This window comes from Lactuca saligna, chromosome 7 (assembly GCF_052625555.1).
Source record: "Lactuca saligna cultivar CGN05327 chromosome 7, ASM5262555v1, whole genome shotgun sequence".
In the NCBI taxonomy this organism is placed as follows: domain Eukaryota; kingdom Viridiplantae; phylum Streptophyta; class Magnoliopsida; order Asterales; family Asteraceae; genus Lactuca; species Lactuca saligna.
The window spans coordinates 178889088-178916562 of record NC_136423.1 but is presented as its reverse complement, the minus strand read 5'-3'; the positions used below and the strand labels follow the sequence as shown (position 1 = coordinate 178916562).

Genomic DNA, 27475 nt, shown 5'->3' with positions numbered 1-27475 from the left:
TCATCATGACTGGTGTGATATCTGTGGAGTTTGTAAGAACTCAGTTGAATTTAGCCGATCATCTAACCAAAGGGTTAGCAAGAGATCTTGTGCACAAGGCGGCTATAGGGATGGGTTTAAAGTCCACTTAAAATCTTTTATATTAAGATACCTAATTCCCATCTAATGCAATATTAGATGTTGAATTCAATGTGGAAAGCTTAATACTTGAAGATTGGAACACATTTTATGATCATCCCAAGGTATGTGTTCAGTACTGCAAGTTAAGGAGGTTGAAAATTTATTTCTTAATAGTTCTTTGAAAAATTGCATTTGCAGGTGCAAGAATAAAAGAACTACCTATATAAGCATGAAGTTTAGCTGCTTCAAAAAGTTGGGACTTGACTTTGATATGCTTATTGAAGGATGGGACACAAGCTAGTTAAATATAGTGTCAAGTTAGAAATTATGAGAATGTAAACTGGTGTGTGTATTATCTTCATGTATTCATTTTGAATAGAAAGGGTTCAATCCTTAGAGACACCCTGATATTCGAATATTTGGATTGAGTAATATACTAATATGAAATTCAATCGTCACGACATTTCATTTATGCATCAGTTTGTTATTGTTTATGTTTTGTTTTTAAGTTTAATCAGGATTACACTTAAATGGGGGAGGTTTGTTGGTGATTTTATATCATCAAATATTATTTAAGTGTAATAGGATTAAATTTGTTGACCAAAAGTGATCTTGTTGAATATTGAACAAGTTAGGATGGTGTAGGAGTGCACACTTGTTCAAGTTTTTCAAGATTTAAAGTACATTGCTATTTTTACCAAAAACACACTCGCTTTTCAGCTAGTGTTGTCAACCAGGGCCTAATATAATGACTGTATAGTAAAGAAATAGCAGCATTCATACAGATCGATGAGGTAAGTCAAAGTCCAAAGTCCTTCTGGGATTGGGCCCACAGCATCCATTCCAACAACTTTTCTGATCATTTGCAGGGAGAGAATGATTGTTAGAAGATAAATAAAATACAAATAAGTAACAAACGAAACAATCAAAGATCATGTTCCTAATGTTTATTCCGACATGACAAAGTCGTATCTCTGAAGGGGAAAGAACGGAGAGAAACACTCACAGTTGGGTAATGTGGCAAGTAGTAGCATTTGGGATATTACAGTCGCATTTGATGCCGGGATTGTAGGTATCGGCACCAAAGTCGCTAGAGTCCACGGCGGCGCCGGTGCATGGGTTTCCACTTATGTTCCATCCCATCTCTGTTGCTGAACTCTCTGGTATACCCCATTCGCTGAACATTGCATTTATAACTTGCACTGCAGCACCAATTTTCTTCAGTTTCATTCATAATAGAGATCATAATCATTGTTACAAGTGATGTTATTCTTAATTCGCTAATTAAAGACAGAGCGAGCTCGTGCTACCACAGGAATTATGCTCGCTCAAGGGGTAAAACGAGCAGACGAATATGGGATAAAAATCGGCAGATATTTGTTTCACAAATTGTCAAACACAATCCTTTATTTTTAGGTAAACACTAAAAGCCCCATCCTCATCCTAACAATTAACAAATTCCAAAGTAGGATTATGATTTTATTTCTAAAGGAGTTCTCAAAATTCAGAATTTCATAATAACTATAATAACTAGTATTTATAGTATTTTGACTGTGGTGCGTAGCGGGGCCAATACGTTTTGTAAAATGAATTTTGACGATTCTGTAAATAAAAAGTAAGTGTTTGTAGATAAATATACAAGGTTTGTACCACTGACAACACTGTCAGTATATGGGGTAAACGCAAAAACTTAGAAAGTCGAAGAGGTGAAAGTGGCATTTAACAAAGTTCAGGGGTGATAACAATAAGAAAATCATATTGTCTATAATTTAGGGGTTAAACATTAATATTTAAAAAAGTAAAAGAGTCAAAAATGTTGGTTTTTTATTGATTTAAGACAAAACTGTACGAATGGTCCCTGTGGTTTGCTGAAAATTGCCACTTTGATCCAAAAAGTTTTGGACTAGCACCACAGGTCCAAAGTTTTCATTTTCTTGCGAGTTTGGTCCAATTTACTTTAACAATTTTTGTAATGATGATTTTACCCTTCTTTTTTGTTTTTTTTCAGTTTTTTATTTATTTAAATATTTTGATAATTAAAAGAAAATTAAAAAAGAAAATAATTCTCTCTCTCTCTCTCTCTTTCTCAAAGGTTCCAGACTTCCAAGATTCACTCTTCCCTATCTTGTTTCTTGGAAACTCGGATGATGTTCTTCAAACTTCATACAATCCCAAACACCAAAATTTGATTTAAACCCATCGATTTCTATCAAGCAAAATGAAACACCAACCTAAAGCTATTGATTTAAACCCATCGATTTCTATCAAGAAAAACATACAAACACCCATGGATCCCCTGTAAAACATTAACCCTAAAAATCATTTCCGTTCATAAATTTCTATCAAGAATCAATCCCAAACACCTGCTTAACCCTATCAATTTTTATCAAAAAAACGAAGAAGAAGAAGTAAACAACCTGTGAGCATTCGACCAACCCACGAGCCTCCCCACTTGCACCGATGTCTCATCACTCCTTCCCTCCTCCCCCTCGTGATCCTCAGCTGGAGCAAAAACAAGCAACCAAGAGCTGCTTTAACAGCCCTCGCTGAACCCACCAAGTTCGACAACAGCCTCACTGCCATGTTCTTCTTCCCTTCTTCAGTTCACTCAAACAACGAGCGTGTTTCCCCTTACTCATCCACAACCCAACAACTCCGAAATCACAACCGCTCGCTGCTTCTTCCCACCTGCGTCACTTCGCTCTCGTCGACCTGGAGACTTCTCCCTCCTCACGATCTGCAATCACCGATACCTCCCTTGGTCCCTTTTCTGGCCTGCGACGAGCAAGGAACCAAGGATCGAACCCCCCAAAATCAAAATTGGTGTTCGATTTCTCCTCTACTTGCAATGACGCTTCCGTTCCTTCTGCTGCCTTGTGTTCATATGTGTTTATCCATTGCCCGATCATACATTGAACACGAGAATGAAATTAAAAGCCCTAATTTCATTTTAGATTGTAAAAGTAGAAAACATCTAGTCGAAGATGGTGGTAGTGGACGGTGGTGGCATCGGAATGTAGTGGTGGAAAACAGTGGTGGTGATGGATGGTGGTCCAACAATGGCGGTGGGGAAGATGTTCTTGAGTTTATGACATGTTCGAGTTCATTAACGATGGTGGTAATTAATTTTCAGAAAAAATTTAGATGTGAGAGAGAGAGAGAGAGAGAGAATTATTTTCTTTTAATTAAGAAAATATTTAAATAAACAAAAAACTGAAAAAAAAAAAAACAAAAAAGAAGGGTAAGATTGTCATTACAAAAATTATTAAAGTAAATTGGACCAAACTCGCAAGAAAATGAAAACTTTGGACTTGTTGTGCTAGTCCAAAACTTTTTGGACCAAAGTGGCAATTTTCAGCATACCACAGGGATCATTTGTGCAGTTTTGTCTTGATTTAACCATTGACAATATATTCTTAAACATAAAATATATTTGGTTAAACCAATAAAAAAATTATGGTGTGTGTGTGTGTGTGTGTATATATATATATATATATATATATATATATAGGTTTAAATGTTTTTAGCAACTATTGTGTTCCTAAATGCACCAATCATAATTTAGCAAATAATTACATGATTAATTAAATCAAAAAGGGTATTATAGTAATCTTTGTATAATTAATTATGATAGATAATTAATATTCCTGATATCACGCAAGGGACGATGATAAATTTAGAACATTAGCCTTAAATCTGATCCACCGCTTCTGCTTCTTCTACAGTCGACAGATCCAAAAGGGAGGACAAACTCTGGTCTCGCAATCGATGATGGACTCTGGAGTTCGATGAGGCTAAAGAAGGGGATGTGGAGGAGCAGTGGTACTGCTGTGGGGTCTGTGAACGCAAGTGAGAAGAGAGCATCGAACGTGAGGGAATCCGATGGTGTTTGTGATGGTCGGTGTTTGGCGATGTCTTTTGATGGGGAAGAGGCAGAGGAGGGCATCACTCACAGCAATTGCAGATACGTGGACGGAGGTATGCTCCGACAGCCTACTGTTCTTCTTCCTCTTCTTCCTCCGGTCCGATAATCCAACAACTAGGGGAGAGAATGGCAACAAAAGACTAAAATTGGGAAGTGTTTGTTTTTATTTGTTTGTCAGGATAGGAAAAACACAAAAATGGGGTTGTTGGCCATTGACACAGAAGGGAGAAAGGAAGCAGCAAAACAACAAGTTTGAGGGGGACAAGGGTCTCGATTCTTGACTAATTGAAAGAAGAGGACGTTAACGAAAGCATCCATGGCCAACAGGTGATCTGCTTCTTCATCTTATTTTGATTTGAATCCATGGAAATTCGGATGTTTAGGTTTTCCTGAAAAATTTTATGATTATGGATGGGATATAACTCATGGTTGTTTGGGTTTCGGTATTTGACAAGGGAATCCATGTGTGTTTGTTTCTTGAATTCATGACTGGGAATGAATGCAGATATGTGTTGATGATTCAATCCCAGGTCTTGAATTATGTAATGTATTCTGTTAGAATTTAGTTATATAAATGTATTCTGTTAGAATATTTGAGAATAATTGTTAACAACAAGTATATTTGTTTAACTGGTAATGAATTTATGATACTCTATGGTTGACTTTATAGTCTCTACTACATTCTGTCAGAATTTATAGTTTTTATTTTCTACTATATTCTGTCAAACTTTATAGTCTTTAATACATTCTGTCATAATTTATAGTTTTTATTCTCTTAGAATGCATTGAATTTTATAATTTGTGAAACTTAATTATGTTTTCTTTGTGGATTTAGGTTTTGAAAAGGCTAACATTAATGTAGAGAAGGAAGAAAACATAGAAAACAAGAGTGTATTATACCAGAATGTGTTATGCTACAATGTACAAAGTGTTGCTTAAAAATAATACTCTTTCAGAATAGATTAGTGTTTTTGTTAGATTTTGATGTTTTGTTTTTTCTTTCAAAATGTTGTTATTATTCAATGAATCACAATCATACAATGTAATTATTTGGTATATATTATTACTTCAAGAATTGATTTTGTGTATTCTTTCAGAATGCATTTTACTAGTTTATGGTTGACATTCTGTCATTTTAACAAAATAAAATCGAAAAATATATTTACTAGTTTATGGTTGGCATTCTATCATTCTGACCGAATAAAATCGAATTTTTAAATTTGAATTAATTTAAAATATTCAAATTTTTAAAAATAAAGGAATTAATTATCTCCAAAAATCTGAAAATTTCCTTTTTTTAATATATTTTAATTGACTAAAATGCCCTTATGCTGAAATTTAATTGATTATATGGTACATGTTATCCTATTCTAATATCATAGACCCTCATATCATGACCTTTGATTATATTTCATCCGATGATCCTATGAATTCAGGCACACAATAGTTACTAGAAACAAAATAACCTAATCCTATATATATATATATATATATATATATATATATATATATATATATATATATATATATATATAAGAGTGAAAATAAGGATGGTGCCGTTGGCAAAATCGTTAAGTTTTTTTGTTTTGAGCTTACATATCGTTTAGACATCGCAACATTTGGAGACTAATCATGGTCTTCATTTTGAAAAATATTGAGCAAATTATGAGTTCTAAGTTCTCTAGTTCTCACGCATCTTCAAGTTCTCAAAACAACTTAACCATATGTGTGTGTGTGTGTATATATATATATAGAGAGAGAGAGAGAGACAGAGACAGAGAAAGAGAGAGAAGATGGTTTCTTTGAAGTTTGAAAAAACAGATATTGTAACATCCGTTCCATGTATAAATCAAGTTTTTATGTATTAACTTTAATTTGGGTGGCCACGATGTGGTGGAGCATCACCACAACGTGGCAGAATGTTTTGAACTGCGGGATTTAAATGACCCGGCACGACATGCATGTGTTTTTAATGAAAATCCTAATTTCGGGCTTTGGGCCTATATAAAGAACATTAAGGATAGGGTTTCATGATCATTAGCCTCCATCTCCCTCTCAAACTCAGAAACCATAACCCTAGACTACATTGAAGTTGTGAGCTCATTCTTGGTGCTTTTCGTGATTTTAAAGGAGAAGGAAGCTCTTCGTGTAGTAGTTAGTTAGCAAGCATTATTTTCTTCAGGTAGCATATCTCCTGGACCTTGGTGAGTGTCCAAGATCCAACCTTTTACTTGCCATGTTACTAGATCTCTTGATTTTTCCCTTTTCTTCGTGTCTTGATGGATTTGAGTAGTAGGATCTCATAAAGTTTGCAACTTTATGAATCTCCATGTTAAATATAGTATTTGATGTCTTGGGTCTTATTTATAAATGAGTTTGGGTGTCATTCATGGAGTTTTGGTCATTAAACCTTAGTTTTTGACCTATTAGGAGTTCAAGACATGCATTAGACATGGATGTCTGGAAAGCATGGATTTTTATGATATTTTTGGTACTAGGAACCTTTAGGTAATCGTTGGTCATGAGATCTTCAAGATTAAGTGTTCAATGATTAAGCCATGATGTGTTTTCACCCTTTTTAGACCTAAGGGTGAGATCTTTGCCTCATGGAAGGTCTTAAGAGATAAAGTTGAAAACTTTATCCATTTAGACCATGAAATGGACCAAATCTGAGTTGTGCAGCTCTTAGAATCGAAGAATTTGACTTAACCAATTAAGTTGTTCGGAACTCAGCGCCCACGGTGTGGCTAGGGATCGCCACGACATGAAGACCAACTGTAGTTGACTTTGACCTTTGATCGTTAACCGTTGACTTTGATCAAGTTTGACTTAAGGACATTTGGGATATTTTGAGTAGTAGTTTGAGTTTATATCACTGTTTATTGTTTAGGTGGCCGGTAGAGTCGGCAGTTGGAGCAATGATATGTTCAGCTACATTTCAGATTGTGAGCTAAGTTTTACCTCACTGTACTTGTGGGTCGAAGACATCAATGCCGACCAACTGGATCATGTATCGTGGTATACTAGATTGATGTCCTGTTGGCCATGCAATAGACTAGTAGATTTGTATGATTACCTGTGTTTACTGATCATGTGCTAGATTGGTAGATCAGCCTGATTATCTGTACTTGCTGGTTTTTGATTGATATTGTATATGTCGACATGATATGGTTTGTTGGGTTGATGCGGTCCTGCTTTAACCAAAATATATTTTTTTACAATCTAAAATGAAGTACAAACACTAAATTACATGTTATAAAAAAATCAAGTAATTCTGACTTCATATGAGTGAATTAAGGTATTTTAAATACCGAGACAGAATAAAAAAAGTGTTGAAACAGAAAAAACATAGCATTGATATGTTGTCTTCTGAGGTTTGTATATGATTCAATATTTAATCAAAATATGATTTGTTATAGTCTAAAATGAAGTACAAACACTAAATTATATGTTGTAAAAAAATCAAGTAATTCCGACTTCATATTAATGAGTTACTATATTGTAAAAATCGGGACAGAATTAAAAAAAAAAAAAAAAAAAACATGTTGAAATATAAAAAAAAAACACAACATTGATATGTTGTCTTCTAGGGCTTGTATATGATTTAATATTACTCTAAATATGTTTTTTATAGTCTAAAATGAAGTAAAAACACTAAATTACATTATTGAAAAAAATCAAGTTATTTCGACTTAATATGAGTAAGTTACGAAATTATAAAAACCAATTCCAGTTTTTTAACCATTTTTTTTTTTATGGAACTGAACCGACTTTGCTATAAATAGAGAACCACTAACTAAACCATTTTATTAAATCCGGTTCCAGTTTCGGTTCAATTCCAGTGGTTCTAATACTCATCCCTAATTAGAACTATATTAAGGGGTTGTTTGTTTTTTAGCTGCAGATCTGTAAAATCACTTTTGTCTACGCCACACAAACCACATGCAGACATACAACCTCATAGTGTGTTTGTTTTTTCGAAGTGTGAAGATCTAAAAAGAAGTCTTCACCACGGACATGGACAAGCCACTTCTAAGGTCTGCGAAGGATTTTAGCCTAAAAAAACACGCCCTTTTGTTTTATCGACGCCTCATTATTTCTTCCGACTTCCCATCGAAGCCTCCTAACCCCATGCCTCCTGCCTCGCTCCAGCACCACCGCTCCTCATCTCTGGTCAGAAGCAAGGGCATCGCCACCCTCTTCTCCGATCAGATCAGGGGTGAAAAAAACTCTTTTCGATTTCCACTGAAAATGAAGATGTTTGAACCTCATGCTTCATTTTTTAGTTCTAACTTGAAATTAATACTTAATCTTGCACGCAAACTCTCTAATGTACTGAAATTTGTTGTTTACTTTTGCTGAAATTGCTTCTTGTTGCTTAAATTTGTTGTTGGATGTTGGAAATCCGAAAAAATTATTAAAAATAGCTTTTCTTGCTTAAATTTTTTGTTAAATGTTACTGAAAATCAATATTCCTTACTGTATTTTGCTGGAAATTCTATAATTTGTTAAAAATCAAGTTTTTTGTTGATGAAAATATGAAAACTAGTGCTGAAAATATGAAAATAGTGCTAGAAATTCCATAATGTTGCTAAAAGTACTCCTTATTGTTGAAGATAGTCATTATATGTTGATTTTTTTGTTGAAATGTGTATGAAATACAACTATTATTGTAACACCCGGTCCCCTGGTACGCATTTAATTTAATTATTTATTTATTTTGAGAGAAACACTTGACGAGTTGGTAGCCCTAACTCGTTGAGTAGAAGATTGACTATACGCGGAGTTTAAGTTGTCTACTCGGCGAGTAGCTCAGTTAGGGTGAAACCCTAATTTCAGGGTTATGCACCCTATTTAAACACCTTAATCCCCACCCCTTAGCCTCATTTGCAACCTCCTTGTCCCAAACCCTCAGCTACGAAACCCTAAAGTGCTTTTTGAGTGTGTGAGCCACTTGTGAGTGTTATTTGTGCCTTAAGAAGAAGAAGAAGAAGAAGAAGAAGAAGAAGAAGAAACCCTAAAGTGCTCTTTGAGTGTGTGAGCCACTTGTGAGTGTTATTTGTGCAAGAAGAAGAAGAAGAAGAGGAAGAGGAAGAGGAAGAGGAAGAGGAAGAGGACGAGGACGAGGACGAGGACGAGGACGAGGACGAGGAAGGAGAAGGAGAAGGAGAAGGAGAAGGAGAAGGAGAAGAAGAAGCAAGAAGCAGAAGAAGAAGAAGAAGAAGAAGAAGAAGAAGAAGAAGCAGAAGAAGAAGCAAGAAGCAGAAGAAGAAGCAGAAGAAGAAGAAGCAGAAGAAGGCGCAAGAAGCAGAAGAAGGCAGAAGCAGAAGAAGCAGAAGCAGAAGCAGGAGCAGAAGAAGCAGAAGCAAGGAGGAGGAGGAGGAGGAGGAGGAGAAGAAGAAGAAGAAGAAGAAGTTGGAGGACTCAAGAGAAAGAATGTAGATCCAAAAGTTTCATTCCTTTAGCTACACTTTCTGGTAATAAAGCCTCAAGCTTGATCATCCTCTTCTTAGATCTATTTATAACATCTTTTGAGGGTTTTTGGTCTAAGATTTGCTAAGTTGTGGGTAAGGATTAACCTATGAGTTACTCTTCCAGATCTAGTGCCTTGAGAGGCTGTGAGGACATAAAGGTGCAAACTTTATGCCCTTAGAGTCCTCATGCAAGTACTAAAGAAATATTTATGGCCTTTGGAGCCCAAAAAGGGTCATGCATGGAAGCAGGCTCGACACTTTTAGTGATCATCTGATAGCTAGACCCTAGATCTAGGTTTGCATGTGTGGATTTGTGATTCTAAGGCTTTGGACAAGATCCATGTCCTAAAGGAATTAGGGTTTTGTCTAAACCCTTTAAGAAGAGTTATGAACAGGTAAAGTTGGAAACTTTACCCTTAGAAAGGCCATTCCAGTGAGAAAACGAACCAAGGGCCTTAGATCCGGAAGATAAGGGCTTAATCTATTAAGATGGCTCGAACAGACAGGGGAACTTGATGAGTCTAGGAAAGGACTAGACGAGTTGAAGTGGGTTGTCCTGATCCTTATGATGATCCTTATGACAGGAAGAACTCGACGAGTCTGTTAAGGGGCTCGACGAGTTAACTTAGTTGACCACGTGTCTGAGTTGTTCGTGAACTCGCCGAGTTGGGAGATGACTCGACGAGTTGGGGTTGACTGGGAATTGATCTTGACTTTGACTTTGACCTTGACCATGATGTTGACTTTGACCAGGGGTAAAATGGTCATTTTACCCTAAGAAGGATTATCTGATTTTGATTAAGTTTGTTGTTATGGAATTGATAGTCGGGGAGTCGTCAGAGCAGCAGACATGAATTTCTCACTCGAGTTTTTAGCAGTCAGTGTTGCGAGGTGAGTTCCCTTTCAGTAGGAACGGGTCAAAGGCACCAAGGCCGGGTCGTATATGTGTTACCAGCCCATATATATATATATATATATATATATATATATATATATATATATATATATATATATATATATATATATATATATATGTTATGTTAGTAGTTGAGTGTGGGCGGGGCGCGAATCTCATAGTATTATTTGAGTATAGTTATGTGATTGCTTGATAGATATACTTGTTGTCTATGTGATGTTTGTACGCATGTTAGTAGCCGAGAGTGGGCGGGGCCCGAATCTCCTAGACAGCGAAGTGTGGGTCGGGCTCGAATCTCCTACAAGGGGCGGGGCACAAATCTCCTAGACAACGGAGTGTGGGCGGGGACCGAATCTCCATGAGAGTGGGTGGGGCCCATATATCCTAGTTGTATGTTATTTGTACGGTATGTGGTAGGAAGGGCTTGGGATGATCGCATGACACACCACAATCTTTTGCCTGAGAGATTTACTCTGATATTTGATATGAGATTTGAATATGTTGACAGATATTATGATATTTTGAGACACATGATTTATCATTTTATACTATGACGATGATATTATGGTTTTAATAATGATTTAAAAACAAAATTTTTGGTGTTGAAAAACCATTTTAAGTTTGTAAAATCAGTTGACTTAAAATTCAATTTATTTTAATAGTATGTAGACGTTAAAAAACAAACATATTCCTTATTGCAGACTGCAGATGTTTGATTCACCTCTTCTGCTGCAAAGACTTGAAGTACGCAGACTACAAACATTTTGGATTAAAAAAGACAAACAACTAACTTTATATAGTGTTTCTGGTCATTTAATCTAGAAAGAACTATCATACAAAGCGTTCAAGAATGCAGTTGCGACATTACACTTGGTACATATTTGACGGATCTCACAAGTCAATTTGTTTGTTTTAGTCGATTCTAGAATTCGTACAAAAGTTTTCTACATTATAATTGGTCAAATAATATGGCCTGGTTAGGTTGGTGTACACATATTTTCTATTTATTTTTAATTTTTGAAAATAATTAATTTGTTAAATGCAAATAATAATACCACGTTATCACAATTTTGTATATAACTACGTATTAACAAATTTCACACTTTTCGTCTAAACTATTTTATTAAAGATTTACTCGACCAAATAAAAATAAAACATAACTCAGACTTATGTATTCATAAAGATAATACAAACTAATTAAATTGATCAAATTTATATATTTGCCTATAAGGTTCGAAAAAAGATAATACTAAAAGTAATCAATTTCCCATTCGAAAGTTTTGATAAAAGCTGGATTTGTTAGGTAATCTACTGAGTAAGTTCTTTTAATACGAATGAACATAAAACTCAAAACGAAATCTGAATAATGAGAGAACGATGTTCTCTTCCTACAAAACACACACAAACACACACTGAGCAGAAAGCTATGGCAGCTGTGCATAATCGGAGATCATAAGATAACTGAAGTACTGAACGGATGAAAACGTAAGCACAGAGAGAGAGAGAGAGAGAGAGAGAGAGAGAGAGAGAGAGTACCTTCAGCTGGATCGGTGGTGTTTTGAGCTCGAGTTAGGGCGTCGGTGATCATCAAGCCGAAGAAGAAGCACAACCACAACCGTGATGCCATCGCACAAAACCTCCGTCTGTGTTCCGTTTCAAAGTTTTTAGAATAAAAGACTGTTTGCAAAGAAATCTAACCACTAATTTGAAAAGTCATCCGATATCTGGGGAATGGAAGTACGGAAGCCTTCTAGCTAGTAAGATAGGTGTTATATATCTTTGAACTTTCAACATTTGTATGTCATGCAGTCGTCATTTAATTCTCACTCGATATTTTATACCTCTTTCATATTTCGTTCCTTTTTTATTATGGTATAATACAAATAATAATAAAAATAAGTTTAATATAATATTTAACATAATCAAAATATTTCATTAAATAAAAAAAATATATAAACTATTAAAATAGTATTATAATTGTTTGAATTAAATGATATTTCGTGTGGTAGATTTAAGAGGATACTACTATCAGGTTTTTAAGGTGACTTTGTTTAAATTTTAGGTATTATATATTTTACAATAAATGTATATTTTGTATGGTTTTTATATATTAATATCTACCGGGGCATTGTCGAGGAACGGGGACTACCCCCATACTTATCCCCGGTCAATTTGGGGATTTCCCGGTCAAACCGGGTGTAGGTTTCGGGTTTCCCATTGAGTATGATGGTTTTTTTGTATGAATCTTCGTTTGGATGGATCGATTTGAACCAATCCAATCAAGTCGACCCAAAATAATTTTGGTTTTCAAAACATAGATCCAAATAGTCCAAATCAAATTCAAATTTGATCTGATTCGATCCAATTAAATTTCGGCTGGATCGAACTTTAAAATTAGGTTTTCAAAAACCGGAACATTTTATAGAAGAAACAAAAACAAATTATTTAGTTTTGATTTGAAATTTATAAACAGCTACTAAGAAGTAATATTATAATTTAATATACTATAGATAAAAAAAAAAAAAAAAAAAAAAAAAAAAAACTATTGAGAGAAAATACATATTTATGTTTTTTATTAGACGGTACTTTTTGAACCTATTTGAAAAAAATAAATTATAAAATTAATAAATAATTATAGATATATTAAATAAATAATAAATTGTTATTCGGTTTTTTTGAACTATTCAGTTATTATTTTATAAACCAAAATCAATACGAAATGTAAAATAATAATTTGGTTTGTTGAAAACTAATCCAAATATCCGAACCAAATAGTTCAATCTAAATTGTCTAATTAGACAATTCTGTTTTATCCAAATAGTGAACCCTAGTTTTTTTCCATCCATTTGCACCAAGGATGGTGAAGTTGTAGAATGATTTATGAGTATTAATTAAAGAATAATCTTAATTATTATAAATCCTTGAATTATAAGTAGAATCATTAATTTATAGTAATTAACATTGATTGTACAACTAGGATATCCTATGGAATTAGTCTATAAATAGGCATTTTTCCTCTGGTGAATAAAGTATCAGTTCATTCCAAAAGCTTCACGGTATTAGTATTAGAAGCCTATTTTTCACCTTCATCTCTTCTAGTAATCTTTGTTCTAGCCTTCACTTTCTTCAACAGATCTCATGGCTAATGACAAAATCAGTCTCACATTAGATGCTTCTTCACATCCTTCTACCCTCAATAACCTCAACATATCTGGTTCATCCTCTCACGATAATGAAGCAGTATCTCTTGTTATCAGTCACAAGTTTAATTGCCATAACTTTCTTTAATGGTCAGAATCTGTGATGATGTATATTGGTGGAAAAGGAAAAGAGGAATATCTTATCGGAGAGATCGAGACTCCAAAGTCAGATGATCCAAAGTACAAAACATGGAAGGCCGATAATCACATGATTATTTCATGGTTGATTAATTCTATAAATAATGACTTAGGAGAAAACTTTCTTATATATATATATATATATATATATATATATATATATGTGTGTGTGTGTGTGTGTGTGTGTGTGTGTCTGCAAAAGAGCTTTGGGATGTTATCAAAGAATCCTACTCCAATTCTAAGAATACATCAGAATTTTTCGATATTAAAGTCGCCCTTTATGACCTCCACCAAGAAGACACCTCTATCACACAATAATTTAACACTCTTACTCGGTATTAGCATAAGTTAGATCTATTTGAACCATATTCCTAGAAGTGTACTAATAACATTACTCTATACTAGAATATCGTTAAGAAAAGGAGAACTTTCAAGTTTCTTCATGTACTCAATAAAGAACTTGATGCAGTCATGAGTAGGATCATGAGTATCAAGCCTCTTCCTCATGCCAAAGAAGCATTCTCAGAGGTTCGATAAGAAGATAGCAAGAAAAAGTCCATGCTTGGTGCTTCCCTTAATCCATCAACTCAATATTCTTCTACTCTTGCTGCCCGAGGACAACAAAAAGGACAACCTTGGTGTAAACATTGTTGTAAATCTGGACATTATCGAGAAACATGTTGGAAACTTCATGGAAAACTTGTTGATTAGAAACCAAAATCATGTAAAGACAAAAGAAACTCATGGAAATATGGTTGTTACTCTTTCAAATGTTGCAGAAGGAAAAGGGGACACATCTAATTCACCTCCTTTCACCAAAGAGCAATTGGAGGCACTTCAAAAAATTCTAAGTCGGTCCATTCAACCAAGAACAACTCTTAGTATAGGGTTGTTGACCACTAAAGGTAACCATTCATTAGCCCTTATGGTCAATAAAAAGAATATTAACCCTTAGGTTCTTGATTCTAGAGCATCAGATCATATGATAGGAAATTCAAGCATTATTTATGAGTTTCATGCAACTTCAGAACATCAAACAGTAAAAATTGCAGATCGCACATCCTCCAAAGTAGCGGGTGTGGGTTCAATCAAAGTAAACCCAAATATAACCCTCAAATATATTCTTTATGTACCCAAATTGGAAAATAATATATGATATGTTCGTAAATTTGCACGTGCACTCAATTATATGGATACGTTTTACCTAGATATTTGTGTGTTTCGGGACTTGGGTTTAAGGAAGATGATTGGCAGTGCTAAGACGTGTTATGAGCTCTATGTCTTACAAAATGACGCTCTTTCTGTCGGGACATCTAAAAAATTTAGCTTGTTCTCTTTAGATAACCAGTCTCGTTTCCAATAAAAATAGTGATATCATGTGGTGGCACTATCGTCTCGGTCATTCGAACTTTTGCTATTTGTCAAAAATGTTTCCCTCATTGTTTATTAATAAACGTCCTGATTCTCTTTGCTGTGAAATTTGCCAACTCGCAAAACATACTCGAAAAACTTATCATAGTATACCATATACACCTTCCAAACCAATTTTATTAATTCATAGCAACGTGTGGGGGTCCCTCACGAGTTAATACTATAATCGAAAAAAAAGGTTTGTAACTTTTATCGACGATCACACTAGGTTAACTTGGGTTTATCTCATGAATTCTAAATCAGAAGTGGGTGAAATTTTCAAAAACTTTAATTCTATGATTCAAACTCAATTTCACACCAAGATTCAAATCCTTAAGACGGATAACAACAAAGAATTCTTCAATTCTATTCTTAGTCCTTATCTCACTCAACACGGTATCCTACACTTAAGATCCTGTGTAAACACCCCTGAGCAAAATGGAATTGTTGAAAGAAAAATACATCTCCTTAAAGTTGGTTGATCTCTCATGTTTTCTACTCAAGTTCCCAAACACTTCTGGGGTGAAGTTGATCTCACAACCACCTACCTTATAAACTGACTGCCCTTACGGGTTCTTAACTTTCAAACTCCATGTCAAATCATATGATACTAATATCAAAATATTCAAAAGAGTATCATAGTAACATGTTATCAGAGTACAAATTCCCAACATCTCTAAATACGGAAAACCATAGGGTGATGCGATGTGATCAGGCCGGACCCTTCCCCTTCAAACTGGAAGTACCTAAAACATAAACCGAAAACTGTAAGCACAAAGTTTATTGAGTTCCCCCAAAATACCACATACTAAACAAACATATAGCTAATCATATATGCGTTCTTGCCTACCCTTCGGTCTATTTCAACCGGATATTGTTAAGTATATCTGGGTGCTTGCAATCCTATTCGGTTTATCTTAGCCGGATACTGAGTCTATTTCACCCTTACTACTACCACGTAATATCGTTACAAGAATATTAGAGTCATCAAGAAATACATGCATAACTGAAAATTGACACAAAGACAATCATCACATTACATCATAAACTAGTCGGCCGACATTGCTGCCTTCGACTTACGGATACAATGAAGGAAAACTCACTTCTAAATTTATACCATCAACAATTATAACAATTACATTTGCGTTCAACCATTTTCCAAATAAATAAAGTAAATTAGTCAAAATCGAGTGACTTTACAAATAGATCATGAAGGTCATTCAAGTGACGAAGTCACATACCTTCTCCCATGATATTGTGAAGCATCGGTAGGGAAGAATCATGTGGTGAAACTATTGTAATTGGACTAGCACTCATACATGTCGTAGAATCGTCAAACTCGAAATTAGTCAGGTATTTAGGTCGAGTAATGACACCGGTTACTTCTATGTCTCCTGAAAGCATTGCCACGACACGTGACATTGATGGTCGTTGTGTTGAGGTTTGAGTGGATAAAAGAGCAACTCTGATCATCCTTTTCACTTCGGTCTCATCAAATTCAGACAATTCTTCATGCACCAACTCTACTTCACGATTAGCTTCATGTAACTTCCATGCCTAAGTTTATACAAAGGCCAATAAAAATTATAAATTTTGCATCATCGGTCGGTCATCAATTTTCAACATCTTCAATTTTCTTATTCAGCAGCAACAGGACAGATGCAGATAGGGATAGAGACAAAAACACACACGCACATGTACACATGCATACATATATACATACATGATACATAAAAGTTGGTTACCTTAATTGAGAAAATTTTAGAAGTTCGATACATAGATATAACTTTTTTAAAAGTTTATCAAAAGAAGTTCCATACTTTAAAACAATTATTACCAAAGTTAGATTACCTTTCTATACAATTTTCTCGTTAACTAGTTGTTTATTATGTAATTCCTTCTTTTGGCTTGGTAAGAGTAGATCGAGAGTATAAATTCATTTATGAAGAAGAAAAAGAACAACAAGAACAAGAAGAAGATAAAACATACCCAATTAAGAAGATATTTTTTCTCATCTTCCAAACTTGAATCAGAATTGGGCCTCCCACTGATAATCTCTAGAGCCACAACTCCAAACCCAAACACATCAGCCTTCTCCGTAAGGTGTCCCCACAGTGCATACTCTGGTGCAAGATACCCACTACACAGTGAATCAGTAAAGACTTAAATGAGAACAAGTTCAAATGTCGACAAAGCAATCTTACACTGTGCCAGCAACACGAGTACTCATGTGTGTTTTCTTGTCATCATAAAGTTTCGCCAGACCGAAATCCGATATTTTTGGGGTCAATTCAGAATCAAGTAAAACATTGCTAGATTTCACATCTCGATGTATAATCCTTATCCGTGATTCCTCATGGAGATACGCGAGACCCCTTGCTATTCCCAAGCATATATCAAAACGAGTGGACCATTTAAGTGATAATCTTTTGCTTCCTGCATCACAGAACCGAAACGTAACATTATAACATTGTACTTTGATCATGTCAAAATATGTAATTTCTCACCGAATAATGCTTGGTCAAGACTGTTGTTTTCATGATACTCATAGACAAGGAGTCGTTTTTCTCCATCGATGCAACATCCGTAGAGTTTCACGAGGTTACGGTGTTGGACAGCAGATACTGTAGCAATCTCTGCCACAAATTGACGCTTACCGTGTTGGGAGGCTATGGATAGTTGTTTAACGGCTATTAGTCTCCCATCAGCAAGTTTTCCCTGTTTGTGTTTGTCATCAAAGAGATTCAGTTCGACTTTAAGGGTCTGTTTGGTACGATGGAATGAATCATTCAAACATTTTGTTTGTTATTATTAAATAGAAAAGAAATAATGTAAAAATGATAAATAAAGAAAAAAGTGTTATTTTATAAAAATAAATTTTCATTGAATAAAGATAAAGATAAATCGTTATGTAAACTCCATATAAACATATTTCATTCCATTCAAAATATATATTATACTAGTTAAAAAAAATAATTATATATAATTTAAAGAAAATTACAAAATAAAAAGAACTATATAACATGAAAATTATAATTAAAATAGTTTTATTTATTTTATAAAACTATAAGATATATTTAATTGAAGGTTCGAAAATTTTAAAAAGATCAATAATTATTGAAGATTATATGAATAAAAGTAATTTAAATTTATAGTATATATCATTCCACTCCCTAAAGAAATAAAAAAAAAAAAAAAGCTCTCTTCCCCATGGAATGGGAATCAACCCAAGAGAAGGAATCACATTCACAGAGAAATGCTCCATTCCATTCTTTATTCACAACAAAACATGATTTTTTTTTCATTCCCCCTTAATGTTCCACTCCATTCCTACTTTGAAGTCTGCATACCAAACGCTACCTAAGTAGAAAAAATGGATTCTTGATAAAAAAAACAAAAAAAAAAGAAGTAAAAACTACCTTGTAAACAGGTCCAAAACCACCCTCGCCAAGTTTATTTGCAGGACTAAAATCATCTGTTGCATCTCTCAATTCTCCATAACCAAAAGTACATGGCTTGGGGTCAATTCCCAGAAACTCTTCAAATAAGCAAGTGTAAAAAAAAATAAAAAAATAAAAAAAAATCAAAATGGAATACATTTTTCCTCCGTCATAAAGAAAGATCCAGAAAAACCACCTTCATCATGATTTCCATATGTATCCCTCCTTTTCCTGCGCTGACGAAGAATATACAAAGCTAATAATATCAAAAAGCTCACAACTGAAATTGGAACCAAAATCCCCACAATCAAACCAGCATTCTGATTGTTGCTCGCGCTAGGGTTGACGAAATCTGTAGGAAAAAAAAAAAAAAAAAAAAGGTAAAGGGCGGTCGTGTCATTTTGTCATGAAAATGAAGAGAAATTTTTTTTTTTTTGATGAAAAAATATTTACTTGGGGTGGCAGTGATTGCTGAGATAAGAGGTCCAAAACTTCCATCATTAGGTACAGCCCAAGTCCCTTTTCCAGACCATAAAAAATTTATCTCTAGGTAGTTATTTGACACCTGGACTGTTACTTCCTTTGAAACAGGACTAAATGAAGCTCCCCCTGCTTCCCTTTTTATATCAAAATCTTCAAACACCCGAATTCCCTAAAAAACACAAAATTTCAGAAACAAAGTTAAAGAAGTTACAGCATACAGTCCGTTGTACTCCGAGACCAAAAATGTAAATTACTCTAATTTGAAGATGTTATGTTTTTGGTCGGTTGATTTTTTTAATTTTTGGTTCCAATTAGTTTTCTCTTGCAACTTTGGTCCTTATTTGAGGTTTTTTATATCATTTTACTCCATGTTACAACTAAACCAATTACTTTTGGCCCCTAAGTAGAACTGATTTTTGAAAACTTGGTCCCACAAATAGAGTCATCATGTTACTTGTTACAGGAACCAAAACAATAACAATATGAATACCTTAAACAAGGACTAAAATTGCAAGAGAGAATTTTTTAGGACCAAAATTGCAGATATCGGCTATAATCAGGGGCCAAAATGTAAGTTACAGAAATGGGCTAGTTGAGATAGTTGGTTCAGTCAAATTTCAACTGATGTTGCAAACTTAGTCCCTATGTCGTTCAATCTAACAACTTAACAACAACCCAGTAAAAGTGTAAAACAATATACCACAGGGACCAATATTGTAATTATGAATGTGTATTTTAACACAGACCTGGATATAAATGTCAAATACACGTCTTCCAAGACTTCTCCAAGTGGGACCATCTTGTATCTCAAGTTCTGCAAAGCGAAGGTTTACAGTGTAGTTACCATTTTCAAGGCCTAAACCATAATATCTTAAAGATCCAGCAGAGATTCTTGCTGTTTGGAAGAGTTGTGGATCTGAAGTGTTTGTGAAGTCGCGATTAGTGAAGCTTCTGTATCTGGGGTACTCGCTTAGTCCCACATTGCTGACACCCCACCTCCTATCGGTAGTCAAAGAATATGTTGCTGGTCCAACAAGTGCATCGTCTTGCTCGTGGACTATTCCTCCAGAGGATCTAACTTGTGGACCACCACAGTTGATTCCAATGCTACCATCTGAAAAAAAAAAAATCGTGAAAAGATGCCAAATTTGAGATGTTATAATAAACCCCATATTACATGAAAACCATTATTAATTAGTGCACTTTGAAATTTTTTCAAAAATATTTTTCTTTATCTAACCACATGACTTATATATATATATATATATATATATATATATATATATATATATATATATATATATATATATATATATATATATATATATATATATATATATATATATATAACAGTCACTATGATATTAAATTTTTTGGTTTAACCACATGAAAATATATATATGTTTAAATACCCGAAAAATATTTTTAATAATTTTACCACCAAAACTTCTATTTGTTTTTTTTCTAAAACAACTTTAACTAAGAAGTTTTTCCACTTAGAACATCCACAATGGTGAATTCAAAGAAGAGTTGAATGAGGTGACAAGTTTATGTGTCATTTAATGGATGAAATTCTACCATTGTAAGATGCCACATTGACATTCAAAAGATTTGGAGTTCAATGACCATTAAACTCTTCAATAGGAAAAATGAAAGTTTTTAAATCTTAAATATTTACTATAAATTACATTTTATTGAACTTTGTAGAGTTCAATGCATTGTAGGAAAAAATTATAAAGGTATATGGATTGTAGAAAGATAATGTGGAAATCCATTGAACTCTATGAAGCTCAATGCATTGTGAATACCCTTATATTAATTGATGGTGTTTAATGTTACTAAAAGGATATTTGATTATTAATATAACATTAAATATCCTTTTAGTAACACATACAATTAAAATCTAATCGTACATAAAAGTATTGTAACATTTTGGATGAACAAATTTAATACACAACTAAATTTAAAATAAAATTTGAGTATATAATGAAGTGTCCATTTAAAACTATAATCAAATATCAAAAAACTGAATATTTGATGAAGTATCCATTCAAAATCTAGGGTTGTGGAGCACATAATTTCAAAATGATGAGGATTCAATTAGGAAAACACGCTCAAATGCAAATCAGATATTGGAAAGAAAGAATGAGTGATTCACCGATAGTGCATTTTTATATTAGTTATCATACCCGGTTAAGGTTGCATTTTTTAAATAAAAATTTTCAACTTTTTTGTGGTTAATTTATAAAAATAATTACTCTAGTGATTGAACCGAAAGAGTTCTTCGGGTTAAATAAAAAAAATTTCAAACTATAGTGGTTTTTATAGAATTCAAAATTTTATGGTTTCCGAGAAACCCTTAATCCCTTATACCTGGTTAAGGTGTTTTTTTTTGTTTTTTTTTTTTTTTCTTTCTGAAAAAGGGAAATCTTTAGAAAATACTATCTTTGTGCTTGGGGCAATGAAACAACTAATGAGGTAATAACCAAGGCACATCAATTGATGGTTGAAAACTTTTTCCAAATGATAAAGCCAGGAATTTATATTTTTATAGAAAAGAACAAGAAACCGACAATCGTTTATATATTTTTATTTTACTTGGTAATCTTTAGAAAATTCTCTATATATTCAAGGACCATTAATGATAAAGCCATGATTTTTAACAGACAATGACACAAACTATTATCTTACTGCATTTTCTCTATTTTCTGACTAACAAAGAATATTATGAAACTATATTCTTTATGCATAATATTATAGTACTCCAATCTTAATTTATTCTTTCTGTCTCACAAGTTATAGTAATTAAGACAAAACAGGACACACTGTCTGACAAAGAGAATGCAGTAAGATAATATCTTTTGTCAAAAAGACATGATTTTATCATAACGATCCCAAAAGATAGGTAGTTTTATAAAGAATGTCAGCTAAAATCCAAAATATGTAAAAACATTTTCTTTAGCTGGTTAAATAGGGAAAAAAATTATAAAATGTAGGGATTTTTGTCTTTTTCAGTTAATTAACCCATAATATAGGGATTTTTCAAAAAATCCGCCCCCCCCCAAAAAAAAAAAAAAAAAAAAAAAAAAAAAAAAAAACTTTAGTGGTTACATTTAAATATTATCTTTAGCTAGTTAAAAAGACAGGAAAAAAAATCTAAAATATACTGTTTTTATAGAATTTACCACGTAGTAAAAAAAGAATCTTCATGTTTTTTACTTACATATCGGTGATCCACGATTACAAGAGAAATCTCTTTGGAGACAAATCACTCCTGAAGGCAAACCTCTTGGACAAAAAAAACATTGCATTATAATTAGAAATAAACAGATAAATAAATGAGTTCATCACAAAAATGGGAATGTTTGTATCACAACATGACCACATTTTAAAAATTTATCACAAAATAATCACATATTTCGAATAAAAAGGTTCCTTTATATGAGAAATTTCTTTTTCACACCTATTTTGCTATCGAAGTTCGAAAATTAGAGAAATTACTTTTTTTGACACCATATTTAGCGAATTTTTATTCTATTCCGCAAAAAATGCCATTTTTGAGAAACTTTATTTTCATGGAAATTAGGCAACTTAAGTATTTCTTGAAATGCAAACAAAATTATATGCAACAAAATTGGTTAAGATGTTTGGCTTCTCAACGAAGCATGCTGGTTTGAGCCAGATCGCCTTTTCACATATTTTGCTCAACTTAATTTTGTTTACATTGAAAGAAATATTTATATTAGCCAATTTCGTGAACCTTTTTTATCGTACTTTTTTTCCGAAAAAACATTGAAAAGGAATATCCCAGCGTAAAAAATGTAATCCTTGGGAAAAAAAATCATGAAATATTGTGGTGGGCTGAAAAAGCAATATCGTGATGTTTTTTTTTTTCTGAAATCAGGGGGCGATTTTGTAATAAATGATAAAAAGTTAGTCATTTGTGATACATCCCTCCCATTTTTTGTCATTTTTGTGATAATTAGTGTAGAAAGAAATATAGAAGTAAGTTGCGGTTGCGGCTTCAATATAATTACCTGCTTTCAAAACTGTCTACAGGGAAGTTATTCACGACTATGTTACTGCACACATGTTGGAAATATGGTATTAGCTCCAAAAGCTATTCTAGAAAACTTAAGTATTTTTGGTAATTTTTGATAGAGAACAAATTTCAAATACAAGGTACAAATGAGAATTTAGAAGCAATATCCAAAATGAAGCATGCACGTACAGTTGTAAGTCTGAGTCATCGACCCAAGAAGGAAGTGTCCCAGATAATCCATTGTGTGACACATCACTGCATGAAGAAAATTGTATGGACATTATTAAAAGACACAATTTCTCTTAGTTAACTAGCCTATATATAACTACTTACATAATCCGGAGAGTTGTGCTCTTTACATCGGGAAGAGTACCGGTTAAACTATTGTTTCCAAGAAACCTGACATGTATATTTGGTCAACATTGAAATTTATTGACCAAATTGCATGCAAAATACTATTATTTATCATAAAAGGAGAATATGGATATTACAATAAAGACATTCGTCTCAAGCTGAATAATCCTCTTGGAATCTCCCCACTCAAATTGTTGAAACTCAAATCCCTGAGAAAATAACATTAGGGAGCTTTTCTTTAATAGTAGTTATATAATACTTAATATCCATGCTTGACTTATAATTATAGGTTAATCTATGTATTCAAATACTTCAATGAAAATCCAGATTACTCACAGTTGTGTCAAGCTTGCAAGTTCTCCTATGTCATTCGGAATGGAGCCAGAAATTCTGTTATTCCTCAACTTTCTGCAAGAGATGACATCTGTTATAACTTATATTCAAATACTTGATAAAACAATAAATTAATATAATATCAATGTGTTTGCTTACAATTCAGTCAGGGATGTCAAACCACTAATAAAATCCAGAGTTCCATTAGATAAACCACTTATTCCCCTGTAACATTATAGATCCCGAGCAGTTTGATTTCATTGAATGCAGATTAAAAGATCAAAATAACAACTTGCAATGTATAAGTATAAATTATTAGGAGAATAAAGGCTTACAATCTCTGCAAAGAGGTCAGTCTAGAAAATGAAGGTGGTATTGAACCTTTAAAAGAGTTCCCCTCTAACCACCTATGAGAATATTAAGCATGTAACTTATATTTTAAAAGTTCATAATGAAGAAAAGCATGTAAATAATTTGGATGCTTGCTTACAAGGCTTCTAACTGAGACCAATTCCCTATAAAGTCTGGTATTCTTCCAGTGAATGGATTATCAGAAGCCCATCTGTGAATTCGTTATAAAAAAGAAATTATCACGATTCTTATATGATGGATAAAATGCAACTTTGAAACATCATTAAAGATAATTAAATGCTCTTACACTATCACCAGGTTCTGTAAATTAGCAAACGTAGAAGGTATAGGACCACCAACTCCAGCACTATCCATGTAACTGAAGGTAATCGATATTTTCCCATAATAAGATTTGCATTCAACATTGGAAAAAATACGTACATGAGGGCAAGATAATAGACAACATATATAAATAGATACAAAAAGATGATATTAGATGATTTAATCAATGCATATATAACAAAAGGTAATAGTGGGTACGATAGTAACCAAGATGAGTGTTCTTACAGCCACTGTAAATTTCTCAAATTTCCAAGTTCAGATGGCAGGGAACCACTGAAATTGTTTGTGCCAAATGCCCTGCAACATAAAAGAATATAGAAAACACGAATGTAATCAACAAAAAAAATTAAACTAAAGTTGTTGTTTGATGGAAGAAGAAAGACAAAGAAAGTATAAAACACACTATACAGATATCTAAGGTCAGTAAGTTGTCCTATCTCTCGTGGAACCTGCCCTGATAATGCATTAATGCGGAAAATCCTATAAAAAAAATTAAGTTAAGATTCATCGTTATAGATGTCAAAATCATTATTTGAGCTTAAAGTAGCACAAAGGGATGACTTACATGACCTGCATACGGGTTAAATTGCCAATGGAAGGTGACAAGGGACCTGTCAAGCAGTTCTTGGACAAGTTACTGTAGCAAACATGCAGTTAATTATTTAGCATGATCATTACAAGCATAGATATCCATAACACGGATGTAAGTATATTTTTAATTAGGTTTTAATTAACTTTCTTTAGTGAAGAAATAGCTGCAAACATACGTACAGATGGGTTAAGTAAGTCAAAGTCCAGAGTCCTTCTGGGATTGGCCCCACAACATCAAGTCCACCAACTCTTCTGATGATTTGCAGGGAGATAATGATTGTTAGAAGATAAAATAGAATGCAAATTAATGAGTAACAATGGAAACGACCAAAAGATGATTTCTATAACGGAAGGGGAAAGAACATGACTCACAGTCCAGTGATATGGCAAGTGGAATCGGTGAAATTACAGTCGCATCTGATGGCGGTATTGTAAGCCCGGGAATTGAAGGCCGTAGAGTTCAGGGCGGCGCCGCTGCATAATTCTCCGCTTATGTTCCATCCCATCTCTGTTGCTGAACTTTCTGGTATCCCCCATTGACTGAACATTGCATTTATAACTCGCGCTGCATCACCAATATAATTTTCTTCAGTTTCATTCATCACCGAGATCATAATCATTGTTACTAGTGACGTTAAAGTACCATAATCGAAATAAGTACAGCTTAAGAGCTCAATAATGGTCAATTTGAGTAAGTTAAGTCGAATCCGAGCCACTCCCTTTATATATTGCATATGGTTCGAAAAGATAATACGAAAAATAACCATTTTTTCATTCGCAGATTTTGATAAAAGCTGGATGTGTTAGAGCATCTTATTTGGTCACTCAATGAACATGAAACTCAAATGGAAATCTGAATAATGAGAGGACGACGTTCTCTCTCTTCAACACGGAGAGAGAGAGAGAGAGAGCGAGCGAGAGAGAGAGAGAGAGAGAGAGAGAGAGAGAGAGAGAGAGCAGTACCTTCAGCTGGATCGGTGGTGTTTTGAGCTCGAGTTAAGGCGGCGGTGATCATCAAGCAGAAGCACAACCACAATCGTGATGCCATCGCACAAATCCTCCTCCGTCTGTGTTGCTTCGTTTCAGAATACCATTAATTTAAATTTAGATTATATATAAATGCATACACAGCGTAATATTGTAACGACCAACTTAAGTCGAGTCCTTGTCAGTAAGCAGAATTTTTTCTTCTTCCCAACTCAAAATAATGTTTTTATCATTTACCGGATAATACTATGACTTTTTTGACTATTCATTTACAAATATGTTTTGAAGCGATTTCGGAATGTTTTAAACTACTTATGTATGTTAAATTTCAGATTTAAATAAATTTAAAATCTAAATTAATCATGTTAAGTAGGAATTCGTTCAAAGTTTTTAGAATAAAAGATTGTTTGCAAAGAAATTTAGCCACTAAGAGCACCCATTAAAAACTTGCAAAAAAATATCATATAAAACATTTGAATAAATAAAGCAATTAACTACCGATACACGTAAGCATTTGAATAAATAAAGTAATTAACTACCGATACATGTCGACTACACATTTTTCAAGGCTTTCAAAACTTAAAAGATAATAATAATAATAATAAATGGACATGGTATATAGATACTATACAAGCTAGTGGTCTTGCAAACACGTTGAAAGATGCCATGTGACATGTGGAACAAGTGGGATTGCAAATAGCTTGAACGATATGCCATAACCTCAAAAGTCTACTGGACATCTTAAAAATGGAATTATGGAAGCCTTCTCGTACGTTTCCTAGGTGGTATATCTCTTTGGACTTTCAACATTTGTAGGTCATGAAGTGGTCAAAATTTTATACCTCTTTTCACATTTTATCCCTTTTTATTATTTTTTAATACAACTAATAAAACAAATTTAATATAAAATTTAGCATAATTCAAATACTTCATTAAATAAAAAATACATTAAAACTATATATATATATATATATATATATATATATATATATATATATATATATATATATATATATATATATATATATATATATGGGAAAAGTGAATATACCTCAAGGGTTTATAAGCTTAGATACCCAAATCCATTATAATACGTCATTTTGTTTAATATATTCATTATAATGTTCTTAAGCTTCAATCCTTGACTTGATTTACTTTCAAAATTTTCGAAATTTCATTATTATCTCTCTCTTACATCACATCTTTTTTCCGAACACCTACTCGGCTATATATATTATAGTTGAAAATGAAATTATATAATAAGAATATAAATATGAAATTGATAAACATCTTGGAAGTAAATCAAGTTAGAAGTTGAATTATAAAAACATTGGACAATTAAAATGTATATAAATGATACAAAACGATG

General features: G+C 33.4%; 2 protein-coding genes and 1 pseudogene across 2 annotated transcripts in view; 1 reads left to right on the top strand and 2 right to left on the bottom strand.

The window, feature by feature from the left end:
• The window catches only part of LOC145004500 (putative LRR receptor-like serine/threonine-protein kinase At1g56140), a 29554-nt gene extending 17363 nt beyond the window's left edge, over window positions 1–12191 (bottom strand). The window contains exons 1-3 of the mRNA XM_078963434.1: window positions 11972–12191; window positions 1127–1322; window positions 904–975 (exon numbers count right to left, since the gene is read on the bottom strand). Of these exons, the coding sequence (XP_078819560.1) occupies window positions 904–975; window positions 1127–1322; window positions 11972–12062 (359 nt within the window). The 5' untranslated portion in view covers window positions 12063–12191. The remainder of the gene's footprint in view (window positions 1–903; window positions 976–1126; window positions 1323–11971) is intronic.
• Window positions 12192–15627: 3436 nt separating this feature from the next.
• LOC145004497 (putative LRR receptor-like serine/threonine-protein kinase At1g56140) lies at window positions 15628–26502 on the bottom strand. The gene is made up of 26 exons (XM_078963432.1): window positions 26083–26502; window positions 25492–25684; window positions 25300–25371; window positions 25094–25165; window positions 24937–25008; window positions 24754–24825; window positions 24494–24565; window positions 24326–24397; window positions 24171–24242; window positions 23995–24060; window positions 23839–23910; window positions 23640–23711; window positions 23482–23547; window positions 23338–23403; window positions 23144–23188; window positions 22330–22394; window positions 19853–20220; window positions 19077–19275; window positions 18820–18975; window positions 18603–18721; window positions 17691–17901; window positions 17388–17619; window positions 17173–17323; window positions 16425–16740; window positions 16034–16189; window positions 15628–15929 (listed from the first exon to the last, which is right to left on the bottom strand). Exons 1-25 carry the CDS (start codon window positions 26165–26167, stop codon window positions 16101–16103), a joined length of 3075 nt encoding a protein of 1024 aa, XP_078819558.1. The 5' UTR covers window positions 26168–26502; the 3' UTR covers window positions 15628–15929; window positions 16034–16100.
• LOC145007644 (U4 spliceosomal RNA) lies at window positions 21550–21664 on the top strand (annotated as a pseudogene).
• Window positions 26503–27475: the final 973 nt, after the last annotated feature.

Coding starts and splice junctions, on each gene's coding strand:
- LOC145004497 (XM_078963432.1), bottom strand. CDS start 26,167: ATGGCATCACGATTGTGGTTGTGCTTCTGCTTGATGATCACCGCCGCC. Junction 24,061..24,170: donor CTGACCTCTTTGCAGAGATT/GTAAGCCTTTAT, acceptor ATAATGTTACAG/GGGAATAAGTGGTTTATCTA. Junction 16,190..16,424: donor TCACAATATCATGGGAGAAG/GTATGTGACTTC, acceptor GTCAATTTTCAG/TTATGCATGTATTTCTTGAT.